General features: G+C 35.9%; 1 protein-coding gene across 1 annotated transcript; it reads left to right on the top strand.

Moving 5' to 3' along the window:
• Nucleotides 1–1,605: 1,605 nt before the first annotated feature.
• Nucleotides 1,606–18,476, top strand: LOC109044560 (DENN domain-containing protein 1A). The gene is made up of 11 exons (XM_019062362.2): nt 1,606–2,096; nt 3,017–3,313; nt 4,602–4,791; nt 5,281–5,538; nt 6,126–6,227; nt 6,952–7,179; nt 8,280–8,456; nt 9,078–9,110; nt 10,093–10,286; nt 11,340–11,619; nt 12,369–18,476. Exons 1-11 carry the CDS (start codon nt 2,080–2,082, stop codon nt 12,750–12,752), a joined length of 2,160 nt encoding a protein of 719 aa, XP_018917907.2. The 5' UTR covers nt 1,606–2,079; the 3' UTR covers nt 12,753–18,476.
• Nucleotides 18,477–18,715: the final 239 nt, after the last annotated feature.

Below are 18,715 nucleotides of genomic sequence, written 5' to 3'. Positions count from 1 at the left end.
GTCATAGCCTCATCATTGAAAAACTCAGGCAGGTGAAAGAATGACCGAATTTCCGAGAAAGAAAATTGTGACGTAAAAAGGAAAATTAAAGAAAAGAGTAGAAAAAAAGGAATCTCTTTACTGTGTGGGTTGCGATTGATGGAAAATGGACATGGAAATCAGGAGAACGAATCGGAATAAACGATTTTTCTGCGCGATTCTGTAGTTAGTTGAGACTACGATAAAGGTATTTTGAGAATTTATTCTCAGAATGTTTTACACCGAATAATTTAGTAATATTATATCACTGCAATTGCCAAAGTTAAACATTTTAAGAATATTTTTCTGGTTTAACCTTCCACCGCACCGCGCCGCACCGACCGCACTGTGTTGGCGCAATGCGTGAGGTATTCATGCAGTCTTGTAGGCGCTATGCGTTTCACGCCGACCGCTGCTGACCGCAATGTGTTTGACGCAATGCTTGAAGTATTCATGCAGTCTTGTAGGCGCTATGTGTTTCATGCCGACGCCGCGCGCCGCGCCGCGCCGCGCCGTTCCAGGTCAAATTGCGTGTTCGGTTTCTCTCTTAACTCGATTAATTAAAGGTGTTGTCTCTTGTATCGCCGAAAGACGACAAAATAAAAAATTACTGAACTTTTACTCTCAGGAAATGAGAGATTTTTTCGCCTTTTCTCGTTTGTAATTTATTTTCTGAATCCGATTGTTTCCTCTCATTTTTTGATACCTATACATTCAAATTTGCCGCCCCCTAAATTTTGTCGCCATGGGCCACCCCCTTAATCCGGCCCTGATGCTTGGAGGAAAAGGCGCATAAGTGCAGTTTTTGTTATTTCGAGAAATAACGTGGTCGTAGTTTCGAAATTGCATGGATCCTTACGGCGAGAAGAAAGTTTAAACCGACTTTTTGATGCTTAAAAGTTCGAATTTAAAAGCGATTTTGTCACAGAATATGCACTAAGACTACTTAATTGTACTTGAAATCATTGATATTTAATTTTTTTCTTCTTTTATTTTTTTTTTCCAAAAACTGCACATAGGCGCCTTGTCCCTCGAGCCCCTCAATTAATCATTAACACTCAATTTTTTCGGAAACCAGTGCTTCCCTAGCTCACTGATCGCGGACGTGTAATCAGAAAACGTCACTGATTGTAATCCACTGGTTCGATGCAGATCGTAAGCGCAAAAGCAAGGAGCGTGGCTGGAGGCAGGGAGTGTGAACTGTGAAATCGTGAAGAATGAATTACGAATCAGTAACTCTACGGAAGCGCCTCAATGAAATAAACTGATTTATTTTGACACGTCTATGGTCAGCTCCCACTCTGAAGTACTTGCCCCACCCGCGCCCTACCCTACACCCTCGTCCGGCCATCCCCCATTGTTGACTGTTATCAATTAAATCCCATTATCAGCAGGAAATCAAACCTGACTCAACCATTGGATGAGCGAACCACCTAAAAGATCCGTGTTAAAAGGCCATGGAATCGTCATTACATGACCGACGCTGCAACAATAGTTCTCCACTCAATTTTTTCTTTGCTATTAAATTCATGGAAACAGGTGATTTGGCAACAGTGTCAGGTGCCCCACCCCCACTATTCGCCCACTATTAATTTGAGGTTATGTTTGTTCGTGTAACATGTAACAGAACAACACTGCAGCTTTCAAAGTTCGTGATTCAGCGAAGATTTCTAAGTGTTTTTTAGCTCCTTTAAAAGTTTTCGTATGTTTTAAGTGTTATAATTTATCTGGTCCTACGTCCTATTCCTGTAGTTGGTTACTATTCTGTATTCTTATCTTCCTATTTTGTAATATCAGAAGGCATTTCACTGTGCATTCACCTTCATGGGGGATTGTTGATTTTTTTATTTTATTTTATTTTATTTTTAATATGCTACTTTATATCGAGATGAACTTTGTTAGACTGAAAAATTCCTCTGAAAATTCTTATTTGATAAAGTTTAGGACTATGAAATTACCATAATGATCATTTTTAGTCAAGAAATGCTCCTGGACAGTGATTTATACTCATTTTGCGGAACCTGATTCCGTCTCTTATTCCTGTTGGCTTTAAAGGATAAAATGGGTTCTCGATATCGGTAAGTATTCTAATTTTTTCATTATTAGAGATACCCTGACTCTCTGATCTTTTGGACTCCTGAATTTTAAGAATCCTCTTATATATTAGTCTTACACTTTGAGGCTCACTCTTATCAGTCGTGTCCTTGCAGTTAGTAACAGGTGTTACAAAGTTCACAACTGTTGTTAAAATTCGAAAAAACAGAGGCACCTTTTATCCTTGAGACTGTCTGTTTGTAATTTAGGCAAAACGGAGCCACTATGATATGGTGCCTCCACAAAATTTCAAAGAAACCTACTTTCCTTATCATCATCTGCTGGGAGGTCAGTTCAAACTGTGTTTTTCTGTCTCAGTCCTTGTGTTTGAATGATATCAATTTTTGTATTACATTTTAGATGCCATTCAGGCCTTCCAGGTGACATTGCTTGATCAATTCATTCTGATAAAACAGTCAAAGAAGAATTATGTTGCAATCTTTGCGTCTAGTTCACAGGAAATTGCCAGATTGCAAATTTTCCATACGACATGCTTAGCTCTGTTGTGACCACTTCTTGTTTTGCAATCTTAACGAGTAAAGCTAATTTTTTAAGTTTTGAGGGTATGTGAGCTCCACCAATATGTTAGTGAAAAGATATCCAACTGCTACATTGCAGATTTGGAACTTATTCTCTTATGCTGCTTCGCTACTGTTGCCTTGAATTTTCCATCCCATTATATTCATCCTTCAGAACCCTTTATCACATACATTTTACCATCCCTTAGCTGGTAATTTTTCATCCGAGTTCAGTCGGTGATTGCAAAATTTTGTTGAATTCTATTAACCTCTTTGTTAAATTCAATTGCACTGTTGATGAACATTTTGAATAAATATGGTTTACTGGTTTTCACAAATTAAACTCAAGTAACTAACACTTAATTTGTTGTCTTTTTTTTTTTCAGAGAGAATGTAAGGAATGTTTTCGAATGTTTCTGCGAGATTGTTTGTCCGAAAGGTGATCATGAACCCGCCTGGATCTTGCAGAAGTTCCCCGAGTCCTACAAAGATGAAGAAGTCCTCAGAGTTGTTCCTAAGTTTGCGTTTCCTTGTGAATTTGATAATTCCGTTGTTCAGCATTACTCATTTGTGCTGACAAGTGCTGACTCCAAATGGATGTTTGGATTCTGCCGGCACAATCCAAAATCAGATACTTCGTTTGTGGTTCTAAGTTACCTGCCATGGCATGAACAATTCTACAAGTAAGTTTTTAAATATGCTGTCATGGTACAGATGCGCACATCTATACTATAAGCTCCGAGACCTCCTAATTTTGCGAAACTGGTAACGCTTAGTTCCAGCGTTCTACCAAGCCGATTTTCATGATTTTTGCGGCTATCGACAGGCAATTGTCTCTAGATAAGCCAACTCTTTTCAGATTTTCAAAATATGGCCCAGGTTTTTTTATATTACGTGGTAAAGTTGCGAATTCTCCCATTTAAACAGTGTAAATTTATACTTTTTGTCATAGTTCGTTTGAGCGTTCTACCGGGCCGATTTCCATGATTTTTGCGTAAATCGACAGGTAATAGGCCCTAAATGAGCCTGCTGTAATCAGATTTTGGAAAAAGGACCCAGGTTTTTTAAAATCACGTTATAAAAGTGAGTGAGTTTACAGAATGCTCCGGTACTGCTACCGCTATGCGCGGGAGGATGCGCAGTGGTCGAGGAGGTTGCGCAGTAGCTGTGTAGCCTGCGCATCAGCTCTACACTTATCTACACAAGATTCGCACCAAAACCCTCACGTCGAGCGGTGACCGAGTCGTCTAAGACGTCGAATGCGTCCACTTTGAACTCGGTGTAGGTTCGATCCCCGACTCATGAAATCTTAATTATTACCTGACTATCATTGTTCATTGTTTTACTGCAATATTTCATCAAGCAGTTATTCCAAAACGCGTCCTTTTAATTTTAAAGTAATTTTAAGTAAAGTTTAAAATTAAAGTATACCTCATATCGTAATTGTTTTGAGGAAAAATAAAACTAACACTAACAGGAGGGAAAAAATAGGGCCGCGAAGCGGCCCATTGATGGCACGGAGCGCCTTCAGGGGGTTGGGCCGCGTAGCGGCCAGGGGGTGTAGCCCCCTAGTTTATACCTAACCATTCACCTTAAGGAAGGAGAGCTTTGGACTACTTAGGGACATTGAAAAGTATACGTGGGAGCAGGAAAATTGGTTTTATGAGGGAGAAAGGAGTAGTACAGGAAAAACTCGGAAAAGTGTAGTTAATGAGTAATACATCAATGGGTTCGTACTATTGCTGTTTAAATAAGTAATTTGCACAAATTTTGTCACCGAAAATGCCTAACAATCTCAAATCCAGCCAGAGTTACGATAGACTAAATTTTATATAAAAAAAACCTTGTTTTGAGAAATGCGGAAAGTTTTATCTGCTATGCTCAACTTTTCCTGGCTCCTAATGGTCAGAACATAATACAATTGTATACCCTTATCGGCTATTTTATCAGTATTTCATCAATTGTTGACAGGTTTTTGAACTTCGTTTCGGACCTGACTCGTAGCATCAATTCGGATGAGCTATGGTCATTCTTAAACTCAGTATATCGGAATCCGCCCCCAGACTTTGGTCATCCGCTTCAAGTTTCGCTCAAAGATGGAGTAACTCATTTTGTGTGTACAGCTCCGGCTCAGTTTCAGCTCCCTCGCATCCCAGAGAATGTAAGCATGCTTAAAATTTTTTTGTCTCACTTAAATTGAGAATAAAAATTAGCTTTGGAGAAATTGATAGTTCGCAGTCATTAGTTTCAGATCAGAAGCAAATTTTAAAAAATGAGTATAGGATATCTTGTCAAAATTTCATGTGGAAGGATAAAAGAAGTAAACTTATACCACAGGAAATTATTGCAGTAAGGAAGAGGAGGGAGAAATATTAATTTGCCGTCAGTTCTGCTTAGACTGTTAGAAAGATTCTCTACCTCGCTGAATTCAGATTTAAGGTTCAGATTTTGCTAAATTCAAATTTATTCAGATTCAATTAAGATTCTTTACCTTGCTAAATTAAAATCACTTACCACTCAGTTGTGGATGTGATATCCTTTCATTCATTACTTGATCTCAGGGCCATTGCGAATTGAGTTGTGAGAAAACAGCCAATCAATAACTTTTTAAATTTAATGTTCTTAATGTCTCATTCTAACTTTCTTTTAGCGAAACCTGACAGAATATTACAATGCAGTCGACACGCACAATATGATGATAATTTTTGCTTCAATGCTCTACGAAAGACGAATAATTTTTGTGTCCAAGAAGCTCTACAGATTAAGCGCTTGTGTTCAATCAGCAAATGGTATCATCTATCCAATGAATTGGCAGCATATCTTCATTCCAGTTCTTCCTAAACACTTAATTGACTATTTACTTGCACCAATGCCTTATCTGATTGGCCTGCCAGAATCATTGTTACCGGTATGTCTTAACATCTTCAATATTCAATTGACTTTTCATGATTTAATGGTGAATGTTGTGTGGTACTGGAAAATATGTATAAAACGCCGAAAACCATCATTTGGGAAAAACATACTAATTGGCAGATATCGTAGGTCTTCAAGTCAAATGACTCATACAACAGTGTGTTTTAATTGGAATTAAAAATGAAATGAGACCGAATTATTCATATATTCCTCATTTAACATACAGTAAAATTGTAAATTTGCGCATGTTTGTAAAGTAACACTTGCAATGAATAAAAGTGGCAGTATTTTTATCAACAATTATTTCAAATGGGATACTTTGGAAGTGCTTGTTTTTTTAATTCGTATTGCACTGATTCTGTCCTCTATCAAAGCATCACTGCGTCAATATAGTTCCTTGTCGATTTAATAATGAATTGACACCGAGACACTAAATTTTTATTTTTTATCTAATGTAAGTAGCAACTGGAATCTGGCTTGTCTACTGAATAATATGATCATGGGGTCTTCAAATCCGTTGACCAATCATTCCATTTAGCTCCTGTTTTTGTTGAATCAAAATATTTTCTGTTCCATTTTTAGAATGTACGGAGAAACGACTTGGGTGAAGTGGTCATCTTGAATGCTGATACAAATACTGTTGAAACTCCATTTGATGATCTAGAAAGTTTACCTCAAGATGTCGTAAGTTTTTTTAAATATAATGTAGCACAGGCATTTCTTATTCATCAATTTAATCCAAGGAGACCATATCTGCTACTTGTCCCAGGATTTCATTTTTCAATTAATGCTCCTTGCAAACTTTCCCTCTCGTAAATAACCAGCATTATAGTAGACAGCACCTTCACGGTTGTTTTTCATCATTCTTACTCTTTTGTACAAAAACGTCAAGGAACGTATGTTGCTGTTTTCGGGAGGCCTCAGTTTAATAATATCAATGACAGGTTATAAGTTAAAAGTTGACCATAAAAACAATCAGTAGGTTGTAAAAGTTGAAAATTAGAAGGAGAAAAATATATGTTGACATGCATCCTTGGCAATATATACTCTTAACTTACACAATGTAAATTGCTATTGAGTTTCACTGCATGCCGTTAAAGTTTAAACAATTTTACGAATCACTTTTGAAACCCTCTAATCCTTCTTCATAGAACATTGTGAGTAACCCACCTCGTTCTATTCAAGAAATGTAGATTATGTAGAAAATTAATGCACCAGTCTTAGTTTGAAGTATAAGATTTAATTATGCCAGATGGCCATGACATGCATGTTTAAATTCTTTTTAATTAAGAAAAAAAGAAGAAGATATGACACAATTTAAAATGCTAGAATTCATGTCAAAATTTTTTACGAAGAAAAAATGCAAGGAAGTTTTAGTAAATGATTGATTGTTTCATTCCTTTGCAAGGTAAATCGGCTGAGACGTCAATTGAAAAACCGTGCTGTACTTCTGGGAGACGGAGTGTCCAGAGCATTCCTGCAAGCATTAGTTCAACTAATCGGCGGTTACAGAGATGGACTGCGTTTTCAGCAAGGACAGGAGATCACCTTCAACCCTGAAGCATTTATCAATTCTCGACCTGCTTCCATGCAACCATTCCTGCGAAAGATGCTTCACCTACAGATTTTTCAACAGGTATCTACATAAATCGGCACCTTTTGTTTATTTAATTTAATGTCAAAGCCATGAAGAAATAGGAACATATGAGAAGCATTATTGAAATGTTGATGATGGAGGAGGGCTCTTCATTCCTCTCTGCACCTCAGTCAGGAAGATAATATAGTATTTTTCAGAACAGAGAGCTCTGCATATCCAATACAACCGCAATGTCGAAATCTGTGGATGAAAATGCATGTAGAAATTCTGGAAAATTCACTTTTGAGCCCTGCTTTTCTCAAAATTTGCATCTGTTCAATTTTACAAGCTTAGCTTGCTCAGGAGGTCGTAAATAACTTTGTCTCAAATAATGACAAAATGAGTCTGTTGCTTGCAAAAGATACAGCTGTCTGAATAGATTTATCAAAGGTAAAATGGCACAAAAATCATGATGGGTACATGAAGAAGGTCTAAAGTCCATCCCTTAGTGTGCGATTTGCGTGTTTGGAACTTCATTTTTCAAATTTCTCGTGTCTGCAGGCAGTTTTCAGTTAGTGTATCTCAGAACAAGTAATGGCAACTTGCGATTGACAAGAACTGACAATTCTAAGCATGATATAATCAACTTAACCTGCAGATTGATGAATTACCTTCTTCCAACCCAAGGCATGGACCACTGTCAAAGATCAAGTTTTGCTCGTAAACACAGCAAAAGAATAACAACAGCAACAAAGAGGCAACTATCAGCAGCCATCGAAGCTGCCTGAAGTTGCCTTTGCTCTTTACTGGTGACTAAAATACTGCTTGCAAACGCAGGAAATTCGGAAAAGCGTGTTCCAAACAACACAAATTGTGCTTGAAGGATTGGATCCCAAACTCTATAAATGCAAAATCAAGATTTTCATGTCATTTTACCTCTGAGGCATTGAGCATGTGATTTTACATTCACATGGCTGAATCTCTTGCTTGCAACAGACCCATTCAGCTGCCGCCAAATTCCTCAAGTTTCCCGTGCGAAGTGCTTGTGCTGAATGTAGTAATATTTATAATTGTATCGCTATCTTGAAATTGGATAGCACCAACCACCCAGAATTTGCAGTGTCAATAATTATTTTTGATGGTCCCTTTTCCTTTTGCAGTTCATTGAAGAACGGTTAGAGCTGCTAAATGCTGGTCTTGGTTTCTCAGATGAGTTTGAGATGGAAGCCTGCAGCTATATGGACAAAACTAGCTCTAGACTGAAACAGCAATACAAAGAATGGACCTTCACTATCAAACGAGACAGCACAGCGTTCCTGAGGAGTGTCAAGAACCGGGTACGAATCTTCATTTTTCACTCTTCTCATGCAGCTATTACCAGAATGAGTGTCCCCTTTTTTCCTCAGCTGTTTTATTTCTGATTAATGTGTAGTTTCTTTAGCTTGAATGGAGTGTTTTATCACTGCTAATGCATTAGAAGAGTTTATAACAGAGATAACACAGTTATAACAGAGAATCCTCATCGCAATGCCACCATTACTAGTGTTCGTATTGCTGATGCAAAACGATAAGGGCCACATGAGTATCTAAGCTGTAACCTCTAAAGTGCCGTCTTGAATTTTTTGGCTATCAGTTGTTTTATCCAGATAGATAACAAAGTAGTTTCTAAATTATTGTGGTCAACTTCTTCCTTTTTCGTATTTCTTACGAAAAAGTAAAAGAAGAAAATAACTTACAAAATTGATGTGATGCAGAAAGGAAGAATCTTCAAATTCATTAATAATCAAATGTAGTTGCATGCACTGACAGATTTTTTTTGGGTAATCATTTATTCTTAGTCTAGTTGATTTATGCCTCTTACTCCCTTTTCATATTTTTTCTTTTTCATCCATTCCCTTTTCAGTTTATGTTTTTGTTGAGCTCAAGTATTTTATTTCTTATTCTTATTGACATTGCAGGCCAACCCAGCTGTTAAGTCCGCTGTTAAAACTGTAAGTAGTTTTTTTTAAGTTGTTGAATCATATTTACCATTAAATGTCTCTGCTTTTTTCTCCCCAGACTTTATGCTTCTAACATTTGAATTAAATAGTTTTAGTAGAACTGGCTATGATTTTTCATTTTATTACAGTGCTTGGGATGTCAAAATTGTGTGATGATATCTTAAATAGGTGTGTGATTCACCTTATTTTTTTCAAGTAGGTATTGTGTCCTATTGATCAGGGTTGCCACAGTCAGGGATTACCGGAAAATATCATAGGCAATGACGAAAAAGTTGAGTAAAAATTGTTCAGTCGCCTTTTTTTACTTTCCAGAATGGGTTTGACGTTTTAAGCAACGAATTTTGCCTAAAAACTATCTCATAGTAAGTCTTTTCAACCATCTGGCATATCATCAATAGTCAGGGAATTTTACAAAAATATGTCAGGGAAATCAGGGAAGTTTATTTTCTAAATTCTGTGGTAACCCTGTTCATGAGAAGCTTCTAATTATTTACCTCCATTTCTTTCGTCATTGGAATATCAGATTTTTCAGTTTTTACTGTTGGGTTAATATTCTGAAGTCTATAGGTCTTTTTGCGCAGGCAATCTTTCACCAGTGCTGAGGACCTACTCCTCTGGTGCTAGCTGACAATGAATATAAAGTATATGAGACAGAACCTCAATAGTTTCCGTGTTTAAAACAATTTTCCTCTTACTTTGTTTTTTAAATAGAAAACCAATCAATATTTTTTGCAAGAAATATTTGGAAAATATAAGATTTCATTTACTGAAAACGGTTGATTTTCCTGTTCATAGTAAATTCTGACATTGTTCTGACATTGATTTTGCATCGTCACAAAGTAATATACTTATTTTTTCCAGCGATACCATCGACTTTTTGGTAGAATTCATACCTTAAGAAAGACGAATTCTAAAATAGGAACTCAGTTACTAACAGTTGCACTGATGAATTAATCTTTTATCTGTTCATCAGGTGAAAGAACGAGGAAGGAATGTGAAAACCGCTTACAGGGGAATTCGCTCAAAATTAAGGGATCCATCTCCAGTCCAGCACCCAGAACCTCGTTCGGCACCCGGCTCTCCAACTGAATCCTCCCGTGTCCCAGTTCCTACCACTTACAAACGAGAAAGACACAGCACCGGAATCAGCGATACTAATTACACCAAGTACGAACTGTTTTAAGTAAATTACTTATGAATGCGAATGTAAATTTAATCTTGATTGACCTGACTAGTAGATGTAAAAAGGGTCCTTAAAATGGAATCAGGTCACACAAAAACCCCTCAAGGTGAACTCAATTTGGGATGAAGGTAACCCCAAAACTAGTCCTTACAACACATTCATGATTGCATTGACTCTGAAAGAGTATAATTGACTGGAAAAAGTAACTTGTACTTGAATGCGTTTTGAAAGTAAAAATGCAGCTACAAGCAAAAATGAACTTTTACAAGGTAGATCCCTACTATTAGACTTTCAGATACTGTCGAATACACAACAGTTAACACTGATGATGCACTATTATTAAGTGTCAATGCACTAGTTATGAGGAGGCGATGAAAGCTTGTAATTACATGCTGTCATTTAAATGGAATAGTGATAGTAATATTTATGCTTATTCAAGAAAATTGGAACATAAGTCCAGAAAAATCTTTATGAGTTACTGATACCAGAGCACTGAAGCATGTATAACAGAAATTTTGGATGGAAACCTGCCAAAAATTTCTGATTAAAAGTTGCGTTTTGGTTTTTTGAATTTTGCAGCTCACATTTGCAGTTTTGAAAAAAAGCTGTTTGAAAATGTAATTTGCCGTATTCAGGGCCCCAGGTTGCTGCATTATAATGCATATTCCGTCCATAATCAGCAGAATAAATGAACATTGTGAATCGCTCAAAACGTAATTTTTTCTACTCTTTTCTGAGACTTTTCTTTAGAGATCACACAACCCAGCTTTTTGACCTAAATAGACTAAAATTGCTTCCAGTACAGAAAATTTTGTCTCCATTGACTAAGGTCCCTTATCTTTTTAGCAGTGGCTTTTTATTCAAATTTTAGCATTCTGAAAAATAACATCAAGAATAACATAACAATTTAAGTGAGGAGTTTTTCATAAATTCCTCTGATAAATCTTTGTGTCATTATTTATTTTTTGAATTTACCATCAAAGTTTCCATTGCATGTTTTATCTTCTGTAAATCTAATATATTTTTGTACGGAACAGATTGACATCACCAACTGAATTAGATGACAATTCTCAATATCCTCCTTTGGATCTGAACATAAATTTGATGGATGATCTGCAAGACGTAATCTTCAATCGAGGCATTTCTTCATCGAAGTTGGTGCGGAGTTTAGAGAACCTCTCCATATCAAATCAGACACCCGTAGACAAGGACAAAAAAGAACTGGCGTCTAGCACAAATTCTACATGGTACACCTCTGATGATGTCTTTCTTGCCACGCCACCTACTTTGCCTCCAAGGAAAAATCAGCCTCCAAAGGTATACTACTGTTCTTTCTCTTAAATCGTATTTTTTTTCTATATTTAGGATCACTCACATGATTTAGTATATTAATCGCTAAAATCTCCGCTAATACCAGCTCAATCTTGCAAAAACTCAGTTACACACTGGTATGATTCTGTTAAGGAGTGATTTTCGAACACAGAAACGACAATCTGAGAATTGTAATCTTGAGGTCCGTACTGTGTATAACTTTACTAACCTTATTTTGAGACCAATGATATAACATCAAAATGTCTCCATTCATCACCTCTGCATCAAATCGGACTTAACTACTTGCAACTGAATGTTTGGAAGAGGCACCGGGGAGCACATGTTGTCCTAAACTCAAATACTAATTTTTTATTAACTAGTAAAACGGTTTTTATTACTTTATAAAGTGTGTTCCAATAAACAAGGGAAAATCTTGATGGATTCACGGCGTCTTTGCTTAGCACGGCAGAGTAGTTTGCGATTTGATTGAAGTAGGTTCTTGTTTTCTTGTGAGCGCAAAATTCAAATTTTTCGGAATCAATGCTAATTAAAAACACAATATCTTGTTTCGGAGTGAATTCCAGTAATTTCCGTTGTACAAAACGCGTTATACGTTGTTGTGAAAGTTTGAAGAGAAATACAGACACATACATCACACATGGATACATGTATCAGAATACTTAAATTCATACCTTGTCTAATGGTCCTTTGTTGTATTCTGCAGTCGTGTAACTTGTTACCACTTCCTTTTCCAGTTACCCGCTGTTGAAGAAGCAAATCTCATCCAGCTGAACTCGACTTCCTCAATGGATGACTTTGACCCTCTGCTCTCTGGAAAATCACTCCTGTCCTCTGACTCAGAAACGGCCACTGAACCCAAAATAGTCGGACTTATCAACCCCTTGTACCCGTACTTCACACCAAAGAACCAGGAGAAAAAGGACAATGAGCTTCTCAGTGAATACGGTATCAATTTCAATTCCTTCCAACTCCACTCTGGTTCTTTAAATGCTGCTCCAAGCAGCTCGTCAGAAAATTCTCAAAATTTCTCAAAGCCGCCCAGTATAGGTGGCTCTTCCAACTTCGAAAGCCAAGGGACGCATTCAAAAATGACCTTTGATTGGACCACATTTGACTAACAACCGGTTTTTTAGTTACTCTCTCTCTATTGCACAGATATGAACGCACATAATTATAGAACACTGATTTCTCATCAAAAGAAACGCTCCAATAGAGACATCCAGTCAATTCTTATCCTGTCTTGTGATCCATTGCATCCATTGAATTTAGATATTAACACGATTTAAGTTTTTTCAAACTTTCCTTCTCACCATCAACTACGTACAATTTAAAAAAAATGTGGTGTTATTCTTCCTTTCTCCCCTTCAGGTAAAAATACTCATATCTTTTGAGATTTTTAGGCACCAAGTTGTTTTGGTGAGACAGTTAGAGGAGAATCCCTGGTTTTAAAGTGCAATATTGGCTCTACCAAAAAGTTGTTGGATTGGTCTCATTCACAGTCAATCGATTTCCAGCAATGCACTAAAAATGTTTGGCTTTTCATTAGCAGTATTTCAATATCACTGATGAACAATAAGGAAGGAGATATCTCTTTTTAGTAACTTTAAGTGTTTAGATAGAGCATCAATTTTGCAGATGCTGGCCATTCACATTTTTTTAATCGTGAACAAATCATGGCATACACTGTAAATTTCACTTTTTTCTTGCTGGAGACGCAAACCAACTTGGTGGAAAAACTGTAATAGCCTGGTGAAACATTCATAGCTTTTTACCATCAAGTTATCTAAACTACCATTAGTGTAAACGTTGATCGATTAGGAACTTGTATATATTTCTAATGATCAGGAGACATCAATTGAGATGATGTGGGTAAATTGCCTTTTTTACTGGGCCTGCCAGGTTTCTTATGTTTATCATTGTATTGCATCCTAATATTTTTTTATTTAATCTGTTTAAATCTATTTCTGTGGGATGTGTATGTGCAATCAATTGTTTTATCAAGTTGCGCCCGAGTAATTATTGCGCAGTATCTGGAAAAGATATTGAAGGGAAAAAATGAAAAATTAGGCAGGCAGAAAGTCACCGTTTCATCTATTGGTTCGAGCAGTCAGTTTTAAAGAAGTCCATATTAGTTCCTCATATCATTGCCGCAATCGCTTGGTTGGACAGCTCCAGTTAAGGCAAGGCTTGCCAGAAAACCTGCTAGTTTCCAATCCTGAGCTATTTTTTGCCAAATTTTGGGAAACCAAGTGAAAATAATTCCGTATTGAATCTTTGCAATAACTAGTGTAATGTATGTGTATTTGAAAGGAGGTTTTATTGTGAAATTTAGATTAAGTATGAAAATTTAGGTTTCCCCTAAATATTTTAAGAACTGAAAAGTTTTCGTGTTCCGAGAGGCTAATGTAATTACCCTCCTAGGGTCTTTGATTTGTGGCGTTCCTTTCTAAGCCTTTAAATGTGTATCCATGTTGAAGACTGCGAATTATAATGTGAAACTTATCACACTTTCAAGGGATGCATTGCAATGTTGTCGTGAAGCAGAGAATTATGCACTTTTCTCTCTAAGACACAATGTAAAGCTAATGAGATTTTACCTGAGATGTTGTTGTATGAATTGTTGTCTAAAGTTTCTTCAACAGGAATTTTTAAGATTAATTTTACAGAGTTATCCGGAAGTCCTGCACCACCTCAATAATCCCGAAGACCCTTGTCCCCTTTTAGAGTGGTCCCCTCCAAATTTTGAAGGGATCCCAAAAGTCGCGTTCAGGGCATCTACTGTACAAAACAATTATGGATTTCGGAAGCAGAGAGAAGGTACGGATCTTCGGTGAAAAGGTATGGGAATTCGAGATTTTTTGACGAACTTTAGAAAGTAGCCTGGGAGTATGCGATTTCCTCACATAATCCATTTATCAACATCCTGGTTCAATTCATCGTGTTTTCCGGTTTATTCCTTTGTCATTCCATCATTCACCTTTTCCAATCAAAATATAGTTAAAAATGCGTGCAAAGTAAGGAAAAGGTATAGAAAATGCAAAGATTTTTGTAAATCGCCAAAAAAAAAGAATTTTCTGGAAAGTAAAGAAAAAGCAAGGATCTCGAATGACAGGGTACCAGTAGACACCCTGTGTTTCCAGTGGCGCAAGAGCACTCACAAAATTTCAAATCTCAATCTCAATTTGTAAAAAAATTACAGATGTGATGCGTAGTTCAGGTGGTGCGGGACTTGCGGAATATTCTTTATGAAGGAGAATAGGAGGTTCATTGAAAATTCAGAATGGCAGAATGACTGAATGATGATACTTTTTCTGTTAATTGCATTGTAAATTTTTTCCAGCGAATTTCAGCCTTTTCTGTTTCCCTCATTGATATGTATTCTTTTTTCACTGATAATGCTCAAAAGTTGAAGGAGGTCATTTTATTAATGCAAAAGAATCGTTGGCCTCCACTTCTAAAGAGGAGCAAGGTGCCGCTAGGCTTTGTAAGAATCTCGGAACATTAGGTACCTCTCTTGTGATGAAAAACTGCTCTGTAAGGAGAGATGTTTAAGGTCCCGCAAAATTATTTTTTCCTGTGATATAAGAAAGAGTAGTTGTGTATATATCCTTCCTTTGATGCAACATGGGTAAAGGGTAAGTGAATTAGGAAGGTAGTATGCTTACAGTGTAGCGCATTATGTTCTCAGAAAGTTATTTCTTTGCTTGGCTGTATTTCAGGCTATGTCTGTCCATCATCAGTAAATTAAAAAATACGAGAACAATAAAATCATAATTTTTTCCAAAAATTATCACAGTGCATCATTTAGGTATGAGCACTCTTATAAAAACACAAAAACGAGAATTCAAATGTCAGTGATGTAGCACAATTTAAAGATCGGACTCGGATTAGAGTGAAAACACAGGTAGCTAAACATACTTAGATTTAAAAGATGTAGATTTGCTCTCACTGAGAATTGAATACCACCCATCGAGCAAAAACTGTCGATGGGAGATCAGAACGCACCCATTTAATAATTAATAGCCATCCAAAAACATTTGGTAGCAGGGTATGCGCCCTACCCGATTCTCTTACCTTTATTCACATGCAAATTCGATTTAACAGTTACAGAATAAGTGGTTTAATATTGTTATGTATTGAATATGTCTAACTTGTCTATGAAGACCTGAAAATTACTTTTTCCTCGTATTTTTAAGCAAATGTTTCTAATGTTGCTTAAAATTCTTCAGATTAGAAAAAGCTCAACTTAAAAAAATGGCAATAAATTGCATGCTCTTGGCTATGCTGTTTCAGAATATCTGTGGATAATTTGTAATTTAGAAAGGAAACCCATAGTTAATTTTTCTGAAATTTCCAGTTGGATCTTCATAAAACCATTAAGAGTATTCAGTTTAAGTATCAATGTAATATTTACCTTTGATTTTCTCATAATAGATGAAATGTCAGCAGAGATTCTGATTCAGTGCTACTGAGACGTGCCGTTTCTGTTGTTTCAATTACATCAAATCCGATTTGTTTCCTACCCACATGGTTAAAACTAGTTTTAGGTCCAAAATTTGTTGGCCAGTCAACGCACGGCTTAAAGTTGCTGCAAGAATGCCGACTTTCTTATTTGATCTCTGATTAGTGGTTAGAACTTTTAAGAAATTAAGAATGCCTCTTGCCTGCGGTGAACGAAGCTCTACTCGCGTACAGCTTGAGCTTATGATATCATTTTTACGATTTATAGTCGAATTTAGAGATTAGGTTTCGCAACTAGCGGTTGACCCTAAACCAACAAGTTTTAGGCCATTATATCCGTGAATTCACTCACTCTTGTAAATCTCTATCTGGTATCAAATGTCAGAAAAAATAATGTAAAAAACTGCTTTAAATTTTTTCGTCTTTTGAGCCGTGTATTTTCTTTCTAAATATTTAGATTTTCCTCGTTTTTCAGATGATATCGTAAATGAGGAATGACGTAATTTTCAGGTCATTAGTTAATTTACTATCCTTTGCTTTGTTTGTAAACTCATAGTCTCTGATTTAATCGCCTCTAGTTTGTTATTTTTTCAATTATTCTTGAGATTTTTATTTCAGTTCTTAGTCAATTTTGTTTTTCCCCCTCTTAACCATCTAAATAGAAGAGACCTTTATCTTTTAGGAGAGTGGTGTGATTCTAGTCCCCCCTTTTGTTTTTACTATCTTCAGAACTATATATGCCCCTTTTTTGGGTTGGGTTAGAAGTTTCGAAAATTTATCTTTGCTGTCAATGAAAAATCCAGCCGATACTATCCATATTTTGGTCATTCATGTGTCAAATGTCCATGGTGAATGATTTCATCTTCTGCCTTTTGAAAAGGATCAATTTCCGCTACTTTTTAAACAACAATATTTTGCGTTTAAACCAATTTTTCTTATTTTTTTTCTTCTATTCTATTAGTGTCAACTACTAAAACATGATTAACACCTACAATGGCTCATTACCAATATCTCAATTTGCATCGCTTATAGTGACGAAAAAAATTGATAAAAATTCCCAGCGTAAATTTTCTGGAAAATTTCTCTCAAGAGTTGTGGGACTTTTTCAAGTTAACCCCAACCAAGTTTTGAATAGCGTAGAAGATCATTTTCGAAATCGCCATCTTACTTGCAATATAATTTTATCCTTTTTTTATATTTTTATCTCTCATTCCGACTTGAAGTCTTTAACTTATTTTGTCTCCATCACTATTTTCTTAGTACCGAAGAAGAACTTTAATAGCTTTAATGAGTTTTCTTAAACTTTAAACTTTGAATTAGGTTTTAAACTTTTTAAATATTGCAACTAAAGTGTGAAGTTTAAAAATGATCCCTCTTTAAAATGATACCTTGTACTCATTTATCAAAGATGGACACATTGTTGTAAGTAACAGTGTAGATGCAAGAGTTTGAATCACCGCACTTGAAGGGTTTGCAATTTTTGTTTTCAATTCATTTGATTTTAATCTAATCATTTTGATGCTCTTCACTCATCGTAGCTACAACATCTGTGTTACCCAGAGATCTTCTCAAAAAGGCAGTATTTTTTTTAATTAATATTATACCTTCCAATCCTAATTTATTATATTGACTGATTTAACATGTAAGAGAAGACTTATTTTTATTGCAATCTAAAGCACATCTTTTATGTATCACCGTATTGAAGAGATTATCGTAGGACACTGTTTTAGTTTTTAGCTGTCTCTCAAATCAAAATGTAACGCAACGAAATCATATTTCTTCGATGAAAACACTCATGTGGCCTTGTTCATTATTAAAAATATACAAAAACGGTGAGTTGCGCTGTTCAAATCTACAATTTCTCTTTGCAGAATAATTGTCCCGTTCCTTGACTTGACATTTTAAAAACTTTCACCTGGAAAATTGTAAAAGACAGGAGATACAACCCAGGAAAAATCGAAAAAACCATGATGAGTCGAAAATACATATAATTACGTGTACATGTATGCATGAATCTGAACAGTATGCATGTTCGTAATCTACGATCCATAATGATCGATGCTAATTACATAGTCTTTGATCAAGGCGTGACATCAGGGGAGAATGCAATAGTGTATTTCCTTGGAAAAATACGCTAACAGTAAATAATTTTTCCATCCGTAGCACATCAGTGTTGTTTGTGTTCTGAATGAGAAGAAATTTTTGTCACTCTCTCCATAATTTTTAAACTTCTTGTTATGTTTACTCCTTGTAACTATTTTATCAAAGCTATTTATTTTGTTTGTTAATTATTTGCATAATCTCTTCCAAAAAGTCTTGAAAATCATCTTGTAAGACTCTTATAATTTTTGAAATATATTTTTTAATATATTTATTTCAAATCTAATTTTTTCCTTTTGCTATCGCCCAAAAAATTAATCTCAATTTCCTTTGAATTATAGCATTTAAGTAGTTACCTATTCCTTTTTTCAAAAAGTTTATATCAACCACTTCTGTTTTAGAAGGGGCTTTTAAAACACCCAGAGAAGAAAATTCCTCTGTAACTTTTAACAAGGCTGAATGAACTGGCAAAATTTACGCCTAGATTTGGAAATTCATTTTAAACCAGTCATTCATGCTT

This window comes from Bemisia tabaci, chromosome 10 (genome assembly GCF_918797505.1).
Source record: "Bemisia tabaci chromosome 10, PGI_BMITA_v3".
NCBI classification, from domain to species: domain Eukaryota; kingdom Metazoa; phylum Arthropoda; class Insecta; order Hemiptera; family Aleyrodidae; genus Bemisia; species Bemisia tabaci.
This window is presented reverse-complemented; position numbering and strand designations above follow the sequence as displayed.

What these genes read in the sequence shown, in the direction of transcription:
- LOC109044560 (XM_019062362.2), top strand. An exon ending in TCCCTCGCATCCCAGAGAAT is followed by an intron (nt 4,792 to 5,280) that starts GTAAGCATGCTT and finishes ACTTTCTTTTAG; the next exon opens with CGAAACCTGACAGAATATTA. An exon ending in ACCTACAGATTTTTCAACAG is followed by an intron (nt 7,180 to 8,279) that starts GTATCTACATAA and finishes TTCCTTTTGCAG; the next exon opens with TTCATTGAAGAACGGTTAGA.